The 9,300-nt window shown below is 54.8% G+C and overlaps 3 protein-coding genes across 3 annotated transcripts; 1 reads left to right on the top strand and 2 right to left on the bottom strand.

Annotated features, from left to right (window-relative positions):
• Positions 1–663: 663 nt before the first annotated feature.
• On the top strand, positions 664–1,103 carry BDZ83DRAFT_756425 (uncharacterized protein; the record flags this gene model as incomplete). The annotated part of the gene is made up of 2 exons (XM_060514744.1): positions 664–928; positions 997–1,103. The coding sequence occupies 2 exons, from the start codon at positions 664–666 to the stop codon at positions 1,101–1,103; spliced, it is 372 nt and encodes a 123-aa protein (XP_060360159.1).
• A 398-nt stretch (positions 1,104–1,501) lies between these two features.
• BDZ83DRAFT_61584 (glycosyl hydrolase family 3 N terminal domain-containing protein) lies at positions 1,502–4,151 on the bottom strand. The gene is made up of 2 exons (XM_060507924.1): positions 3,587–4,151; positions 1,502–3,525 (listed from the first exon to the last, which is right to left on the bottom strand). Exons 1-2 carry the CDS (start codon positions 4,112–4,114, stop codon positions 1,645–1,647), a joined length of 2,409 nt encoding a protein of 802 aa, XP_060360158.1. The 5' UTR covers positions 4,115–4,151; the 3' UTR covers positions 1,502–1,644.
• A 1,432-nt stretch (positions 4,152–5,583) lies between these two features.
• Positions 5,584–8,379, bottom strand: BDZ83DRAFT_588379 (uncharacterized protein; the record flags this gene model as incomplete). Its single annotated transcript, XM_060506134.1, has 1 exon — positions 5,584–8,379. One exon carries the CDS (start codon positions 8,377–8,379, stop codon positions 5,584–5,586), a length of 2,796 nt encoding a protein of 931 aa, XP_060360157.1.
• Between the last annotated feature and the right edge of the window lie 921 nt (positions 8,380–9,300).

Here is a 9,300-nt window from a genome sequence, read left to right as displayed (position 1 = left end):
TGGTGAGTTTATTGGACGTCGCTAAGTGTGAAGTTGAGGCTGGAGAGTAGGGAAACTGCCTTGTTGCTTGGCATTGGAGCGCCAGTCCTGAATGCTTCCTCTCAAAGAGGCACGAGATGTTTACGCTGAAGTAGTCCGGCAGGAGCTCGGTCTTGCTCAAGAAAACAATCGATCAATCATTTCCTCTCATGATCTTGAAGCTTTTCGCAGGACATATCCAAACGGTTCAACTCCCAGAGAATCTCTCCAAGAGCCGCAAAAGTCGGTCTCGGTCACTACCGAAAACCTTATTCTTGGAAACCATCGTCGCTTTCGCCCAGTGCCATCCTTGCTCGCCAATTGACTGGATGAACGGGAGGGCCGGCCGGTGGAGCATTTCTTCCCGGTTTGCATGAACGAAAATAAACACTGGAAAAATACGAGCCTTGAGCGAACCTTTTCTGTAGATCAATGGAGGCTTGGAGGGAACCAAGCCCGCCAAGTATCCCCCCATCCCCGTAGAAATCGTATATCAATATAGTAAAGGAGTTCCACAACAACAATGACAACCCCAGTATGTGACCTCACCGCATAAACTGACTTAAATACTTGAGAATACCCTTTCCTCCAACCTAGACCTGCGATCTTTTTGCCAACACCAAGTACCTACCCACGACACCAAAAATGCAGCTCACGACCCTCACCGCCGCCCTCGCAACCCTCGCGACCACCGCGACCGCGACACCAATCATGGGCACCATCAAAATGTTCTACGACGCCGCCTCCGATTGCACAGGAAACCCGCTGCAGATGGAGACGGGTACGCTGCGCGGACAGGCCATGGCGATCCCTCCCGACTACGTCGGCGCGTGCCACCGGATTCCGGTTGGGATTGATAATTCTACGTATAAGAAGTTCTCGGCGAGCGGTCTTACGCCTGTTTTTAGCTGTGAGTTTTTCCTGTTGTGTCTTTTTGGGTACAAATTGGTTCGGAGGTTTTACTGACTTATGGGATAGTCGAGTTGTACACGGATGCCGAGTGTCAGAACCTGGCGACGAATGTGTCGAATGTTTGCGTGCCTGATGTTCATTCCTACATTGGTCGTCGCTTGGATGGCAACTGAGGGACGAGGACTACGTAGCATGGCATAGCATCGAACAATTAGGTCAAATTCGGCAGATATGCAGGGGCAACTCCCTACCTCGAGCCCGGAGTTGGTTTCGCGCAAAGGGGGGGCCTCACATCGAGACGCTCATGACGGCGTTCTGGAAGGGCGCAAAATGGTCACCGCGAGGTTGAAGGCTGATCTGGGTAAACAACTTTAGACTACGGGCTGACTTGCCTTGTGGGAGAGTTGCTTGGCCACCTAATGAACAGTACAATAGACTCTTGGAATATCAAAAACAAACAATTCCTCGCCTGTGTCGACTGCTCAAACAATCAGAGTATGGTTCTGTCCAGCTGCTGCAAGTCACTAAATCGCGGGCTTCATTTTCTTCTTGAAGGTCTATAGCTGCGGTTGCACCACACGCATGAGGTGAAAACAGCTACTGGTAGATGAATCTCGGCGGCAGGATCTATTAACCATCTTCCCTCCAGAACCTTCCAGACCACTTTTCAAAGCGTGACCATCTACTTTCGCTTTGTTCGCAATACCAACACTTCTATGCTCTCGGCTGTGGAAACTCCTCAACAACTACCGCCGGGCCACCCACGTGGAACTTGTGCACCGCTTTCTTATCTAGATCCACAAACACCTCGTACGACCCGGGATGCAGCACCCGATTCCCCAGCTCATCGACCCGTACCAGACGTTCCACGGTGACGACAACCTCCTTCACGGCTGCCTGGCCGGGTTGAATACTTCTGAAGCGAGTATATCCCGCGAGAGTCTTGAGCGGCCTGGGTTGGGGACCGACATCTGATTTGAGAAACAGCAGTGCCACATAGTCTGAGGCAACTTCCCCAATATTGGTGACCGTCACGGCAATAGTCAGCATCGGCCTCTCCAAGGTCTTTTGCCATGATGGTACACCAGACGCGGCCCCGCTATCTTCCAAAAGTGTGAGCTGGTTAGTTGTGGTAATAGCAGGCTCCTGTAGTGCTTTAAGTTTGACGTCAAAGGTCGTGTAGTGCAGACCGAAGCCGTACGGCAAGGGCGTCTCGCCGAGATACCACATATACGTTCGCCCAAGGCCCGAGTTACCCGGTACCGGTCGGAGATTCATATCCGTCGACGGGACCGCTTCGTTGTAGATCGCCGGGTACTGCGTGACGGATAACCTCCCAGACGGCGCTTCGCGCCCAAAGAGTAAGTCGAAGATAGCCTTGCCCCCAGATTGGCCTGGATACCCACCCCAGAGAATCGCGCTGATGGAATCGCTGGCTAGGAGCTCCGTATCGTCCACCTGCCCGCCGCCGAATTGAAGCACGATGACGGGCTTGCCGAACTCGGCGAGAGCGCGGAGAAGTTCGAGCTGAGATTCAGGCCAAGCCAGGGTCTTGCGGTCGAGTGTCTCGGCTTCCAGGGTGTTGTCGACGCCACCCGCGAAGATGACCACGTCGGCTTCCTTGGCTGATTTGAGTGCGTCGGAAAGTGAGTCGTCCGAGGCGTTGATCATGGAGCCCAGGGTATACGTGAAGTCTAGCCCGAGGTCTTGAGCAGCCTGGTACGGGGAGACCAAGTACGGCGCCGGACCGTAGTAATTACCCTGCATCTGTGTCGTAGCTTTAGCCCAAGGCCCAACCAGCGCAAACTTCTTGCCCGAATCTGCGGACAGAGGCAAGATCCCATCATTCTTGAGGAGCACCGAGCCCTCGACAGCCGCCCTGTAAGCGAGCTCCCGCGCCTCCTCCGTATCGACGTCTCGCCACAGCAGCGACCGCAACGGCTGCTCTCGCGCAGCGTCGAACTGGCCGACGGAGATGAGCGCCGTGTACATCCTCGTCAGCGAGCGATCGACCTCCTCCTCAGAGATGAGGGACTGGTTCCACGCCAGCTGCAGGGCCTCGGAGCCGGGGAAGGCGTTGCACTCCAGATCCGTGCCGGCCTTCATCGACCACGCGGCAGCGTGTCCGAGGTCTGGCGCGTAGTGGTGGTACGAGACCATGAGCGCGACGCAGTCGCAGTCCGTGGAGACGTATTGACCCTCACCGTTCCATCGCCAGTGGCCGCGCAGGATATCTTCCAGGAGGTACGCGTTGGCGCATAACGGGGTGCCGTTGATGCCGTTGTAGCTGCACATGAAGGAGCCTACGTTCTTCTCGACGGCGCACGTCTTGAAGGGCGGGAGGTAGTACTCTGAAAGATCCTGGGTCGTGATGATTGCGTTGAAGCCGGCGCGGTCGACGCCGTTGTAATGCTCAAAGTCGTTGGCTGCGTAGTGTTTGCATGTCGCGATGAGGTTCTTGTTGGATGGGTCGGAGGATCCTTCGAGGCCTGTGAGCATTGCCGCAACGTAGTTTTGGAGGTGAAAGGGGTCTTCGCCGGGTGTTTCCTGGCCGCGTCCCCAGCGGGGGTCTTTGAAGGCGTTGATGTTTGGGGACTGAAGGCTCCGTCAACATCTGATTTAGAGAGAGATGTCTCTCATCTCAGTCTTCACTCACGTAGAGGTCAAGTCCGGATCTGCCATCATTGCTAAATGCCCTCGCCTCTTTGCTGACCACGGCCCCGATGGCCTCCACCAGCTCATCATTAAAGGCCGAACCAATTACAATCGGCTGCGGGAATGACGTCGCGTAGCTGAAATTCCCGCTCTTTGCGAACTTAGTGCCCGGCGATGAAGCGACGCCGTGAAGGCCCTCGGACCACCATTCATACGGCGGGATCCCCAGCCGCGGGACGCCGGGCGCCTCGTTGACGAGGTTATCCAGCTTCTCCCATATCGTGAGTTCGGCTACCAGCGCCTTGGCGCGTTGGTTCGCGGAGAGGGACTCGTCGCACACCTTGATGGAGCAGAGGGGGTCTCGGGTGCAATCCGGGAAGTTGCTTGCGCCGGATCGGGGGTCCGACGCGGGCAGTGGGGTGAGACAGGTCCGGGATGTAAGTGGCTTTTGCTGATCTGAAGGTCCCGACCCGGCTGCCAGGATGGTCCCGGGGAGAAGAAGGAGATGATTTCTGATGAGTTTATACATCGTATGAGCTACACATGGTGTTTACATGGGAGAAGGATGAGTTTCAGACTCCCTTGCAGATCTGATCGCTGCTATCTCTACCCCGCGTCGGATGCGGGGCATACCGCTCTGACCGTATCATATTATCAACCCCTTGTTGAGATCATCCTACTTTATCTAAGCTCATTGAGCATTTCATCGAGCGGCATTCTCGAGCTAGGATGGAAGTCAAGAGCGATGAGAGCGATAAGTAGAGGGAATGGATTGGTGGCATGTTGATACCCGAGGACCACGGATTATGTGTACGTGGGTATATTCATCCGGTCCAGCACAATACACCACGAGGGAATGCCCTCATACACCCGCCTAAGCCCAATCGTGTCACCAGCACAGCAGGCGCCTTCCTAGGTCGGTTGGTCAGGTCAAACTGGCTGGGTGGCGGAGTGGTTCAAGGTCAACAATCAATTACGCCCACAGCCTACTCGACGACAGGCTACGAGTTCGAGTTCGATGCCCAGCATGAGCACCAGAGATGTAGCCCCCACCGGGGGGTGAACTCATTTTTTTCGCATTTAATCGAGTTTGTTCATATTGCGACCGTCACTGGCTAAAACATATCCTTGGGTTCAAACCGCCGTGACCAAACGTCGTGATTTTTTGAGTGATACTGACATCCCATATGACGAGCATCCTCTAATCGATATGCTCCTTCGATACCTGTCAAAGTCTCACCGATACTAACGAAAAGATAATCTCACAAGCAAGGTCATGATTATGTAGGTGGCAAGACTTGAGCGCTTGTCACGGGCATGTCAATCAAGTATGCAAGAGGGTATGGCATTGGCTTTGGTATGAGAGAAGGCAGACAACTTTGAGGTTAAGGTAATTTCGTCATCAAATGACTATGTGCTCAGTCGTCGCGTGATGGTCTATCCCATCAACGACGTGGACTGTGGCTCTCGCAACACTCTGCTGCATTCCTCTCAGTCAGCGATCCCCTTCTTGAAGGCCTTCGCATCTCCCGTAGTTGTTTGATGCTCACATTACACCGCTCCTCCCTCCCATCCAAAAGTACCGTGTAATAGTATTACATTCAATAGAAATGGTTTCGACTGGGCGTAATGCCGAGTAGCCCCTACATCGAGGGTCAAAAAGAACAAATAAATCAAAAAAAAAAATGCAAATGGCTCATGCAAAAGATGCCCCCTGGCCTCCCGCTTCATCCAGAGTTCCGAATCACAATTATCCCATCCCGCCGTCCCTTGTGCCCCAATAACACCTCGCGTCTTGGTTATATCCGTTGAGAGAATCTTTTGTACAGCAAGAGGATCTTGTTATCGACAAAGAGAAAAGAAAAGAGACGTTTTGTTCATGTGCAGGGGTATCATGAAGAAGATTTATCAGAAATCGTTCCCACACGACGAGAGAAAAACAAAGAAGACCCTCCTTATTTCGGAGAAAATTTCCTCATAAACAGGCTTCAAAACAGATCAACCGTCGTCGCCCCACCAGCCGGCTTCAACCCCCGCGTTGCCGACCGCGCTGAGCCGGACAGCCTTCTTCTTGGACAGCCCCTGGTGAGGAAGACCCAGGGTACCCTCAGGCGACACGGGCGAATCCGGTCTCGGGATCCCAAACATCGGCTCGACGTCGCTGTCGCTCTCAACAATTTCGGTGGTAGGCGCCCTCTTCGTGCTCGCGCTCCGGCTTCCGAAATCGTCGTCTTCCCCCCTCGGTCTCAGCGGCGAAGACTCGTGGCGGACCCTCTCGCCCGTCATCAGCATCCGTCCCCGGCCCTTGTTGCCCACGGCACCCATGGTGATGCGGTGGTGGTCCCGGTTCCGAAACATGGACATGCCGCTCGTGAACTCCTCATCTTCCTCGCTGACGTTGTCGAAGTCCATAAAGTCGCTCAGGTCTGGGCTCGGCTCCGCAAAGTCCATTGAGTTGACGTTACCCACCGGCCTGTCCAAGTACAGCAGAATCCGCTCCTGCTTGGAGGATTCGCTCGGCTGTGTCGTCTCTTGGACCGGTCTCATCTTGCGCAGGCTGCCTGTCCTCGAGGATGCGCCGGATGCCGGCTGCGACGAGGGCGCGGGAAAGTCAAGATGGCGGGAGTTGCTGCGTTGATGGCTCCGGCCTCTGACTAAAGATGCCGGACGACTGTCAGAGGCGCGCGATCCGGCCTTGATGGTGCTGTTCGAGGTTGCCGATGTCTGGTGGCGGAGGGTCTGCGGGGGTTCTGGCCAGTCCATTTCGGTAATGGTGCCCTGCGACGAGTTGCGCTGATGGAAGGAGGAAGAACTTCTCGACTCGTCTTCGTATTCGGCCAGGATCGATTCGCGCATGCGAGCGCGCTTCATTCGGAGAGCCGCGAGCAGCATTTCTTCCTGTCGGGTTACAGCCATGAAGCGAGAGTCTGCGGTGTTGTTGACATCCGCTGCGGCGCCACCGCCGGAACTCATGAAGGACTCCACTGATGTTGGGCTCGTGGGCGGCGTTGGCTGGTCGACCGAATGGACAGATGAAGACTTTGTGGACAGCATGCGCTGGGGTGGGTTGCTCATCATACGATCCGGAGTTGGGTGTGATTCTTGCGGGGGAAGTACGGCAATTACGCGCGCCTCCTGAACACCGTAACTCGCGCGACTTTGTCGGCTGTTCACTGAGTTGGTGAGGGAGTTGTTCAAAGAGTCAGTTGTTGATGTTGACATGGTCGAGTATTGTGATGACCGGTTTGACGCAGCCGGCGGGGGCCGATATGTAGTTGAAGGTAAAGAACTCATGCGTGCGTTGACGCTGGGTGGTTTGCTCGGCGGAGATTTGCTAGGGATGGTGAGATATGTGTTGGTCGGGGCAAAGCTGGCATGTTTGACAGACTTCCTCGAGCCTTGTCCTAATGACGGGGCATCTCGAGAGTGTGTCGATCTTAGCGATGAAGGAGCCAAGCTGCCCGCATCACTGCTGCGAGAACCCCCGGTGAACTTCGACACGGAGTCGGGGAAGAAGTCGTCTTCCGAGTCTGAGGACAACGACAACACACTCTTCTCCATCAGATCAGAACCATTTAGACTCTGGCTTGTTCGTTTGGAGGCCTTTGACGTCTTGGTGTAGCGGCTTGAAACGCTAGATGCGCAATCGCGATCGGGCTGCGTCTGTTGGTGGCCGGTTGATGCGGCAGTAGACTCTGGTAACGGTCCGAATTGAGGTTGGTATGTTGACGTCGTCCCGTCGTGTCTCAGGGGAGGCCTCGAGAAGTTCCTCCTTTGCTGGTCTGTGGTGGACGGCGATCTTAGTGGTGTGTGAGCGACACTATTCAGAGAGTGAGTTGATGCAGCAGCCAAAGGACCGTCATGTCCCAGGACTGAGTCAAATGACATTTGCTCGTAATGCTCATATAGGTTGGGCAACGTGCTGATGTCGTTGGCGCCTCTGCGGCTGCTGGAACCAGTTCTCGGCCGGCTTCCGGTCGAGTTGAGGCTGTCGTACGTGCTCTTTCTCGTTAGTTTCCTCTCGATTCTTTGCTGGATCGGCGGTGGTGTGCTCTTGGGTGAGGTGACCGAGGCGAGCGAGGGCGATCGGTTGGTGTATTCGTTTCCACGTACGGAGCTCGCTCGCTGAGAGTCGGATTTGCCCTTTAGGCTGTTGTGCTTAGCCCGAGACAACAATGGCCCAAGATCTAGTCGGCTCGGCCTCTTCTTGGCTTTCAGGTTCAACGGTGCTGGCACATTGGTCGATGACTGGCCTTCGATATCGAGGACGGCGTTGGCCTTCTGCGGCAGGCCCTTTGCCATGGCGGAGGAGGATGTCTGCTGCGATATCGAGAGCGGCATCTTCGTTTTGTCGTACCACGAGGTGATGGTCGAGTTTGAGCCACGTCGAGCGAGGCTTGATGTCTCGGTAGTAAACTCTCGCTGACTGCCTTCGGTATTCAGCTGCGCGAATCGGTTTGTCAAGAAAGCCGGCACGATCTCGGACTCCTGTTCCCATTGCGCGTTCGCGTTGTTGTTCCTACTGCGATTATTCCCTGCGTAACTGCCCTCCTCTTCATGGCGCATCACTCCTCGGCTTCTCTCGCTCGGGTTATAAGTCGCCGTGCTTTCGGATACGCATACGCTGATGCCGGAGTTGGAGGCGGAATCCCATTGTCGCGGAGCGTCGATGTTGATCTCGGCGGTTCCTAGAATCTTTTGCGCTTTCGACATGGGCCCTGACACAATCGGGCCAAACGGCGGTTTCTGTTTCCTCCCGGGGACGGGGAATGTGAATTTAGAGGTTCGCCCCATCTCGACGAACCGGCGCGGCGGCGACCTCTGTCGTTCTGGTCAGCCCAGGTCTTCTTTTCCTTCTCGCGAAAGCCTCTTCTTGCCAAGAGCAGCAAAGAGCATTAGGTAGAAAGGCTGCTTTGGTTCGTAGATTTGGCCAGGCGGATTTTCATATGGCAGAGCTTCGTGGATTTGGATGTGGAGGGAAGTACCTTGTCAAAGCAGGTTGACAACCCGCGCTATCGATGCATGCGGTTTTGGTGAGCCAGCAGGTCGACAATTCTCCATGCGATTTTAATATTGCTGCTCAATGTTTCCTGTCCCACAGATGACAATTTGCTGCTTAGCTTCTTGTTGGTTTCTTTCGTTCGTGGTAAAGGTTCGGTGGCACAGCTGAGCAGGTTCCTCCCGAGCGGTCCTCCCACTCCGACGGCGACACAAAGAAATGAGACGATGGCTGTCATACGAAGGCACTCAGGACCAAGGGGGGTAATAAGCCAAACTCCTGTTTGCGTCTCCACCGGCACAATTTCCAGATCGGTCCGGGCCAGACGGGCTCTCTCGGCTTTCAAGCTAATTCTTCGAACGGGCTGTTCCTCCACGTGTCGAACATGAGACCTATGAGGCGGAAAAGAGTAAGGACTCGAAAGAAAACAAATTCAGGGCCCTTCCCTTTTCCTCGGAAAGTGTGGGTGTTGGGAGGGAACAGCGATTATGATATTTGGGGGAAAAGGGAAATGGAACTTGGAAATTTCACACCCAGCACCAAGGCATTTTGACGTGCGTGACGGCCTCTTGGATGGCCACCTGAACCTTACATACCGCACCCTCTTACCCTTTACTCTAAAGTCATCCACCTTTTTTCGCCTCGATACATCTCCCCTCCTTGGCTGGGGACTGCCTGACTTGCAGGTGATTAGGGTGGGAAGCCGTCCAGATTCT

This window comes from Colletotrichum acutatum (assembly GCF_030867785.1).
Source record: "Colletotrichum acutatum strain CBS 112980 chromosome Unknown BDZ83scaffold_126, whole genome shotgun sequence".
Taxonomy (NCBI): Eukaryota; Fungi; Ascomycota; class Sordariomycetes; order Glomerellales; family Glomerellaceae; genus Colletotrichum; species Colletotrichum acutatum.
Note: the sequence above shows the minus strand (reverse complement) of the source record. Positions and strands in the feature narration are given on the sequence as shown.

Excerpts from the sequence above, each read along its gene's own strand:
- BDZ83DRAFT_61584 (XM_060507924.1), bottom strand. The coding sequence starts at position 4,114 with ATGTATAAACTCATCAGAAATCATCTCCTTCTTCTCCCCGGGACCATC. Across the intron at positions 3,526-3,586 it reads GATCCGGACTTGACCTCTAC|TCCCCAAACATCAACGCCTT; the intron begins GTGAGTGAAGAC and ends CGGAGCCTTCAG.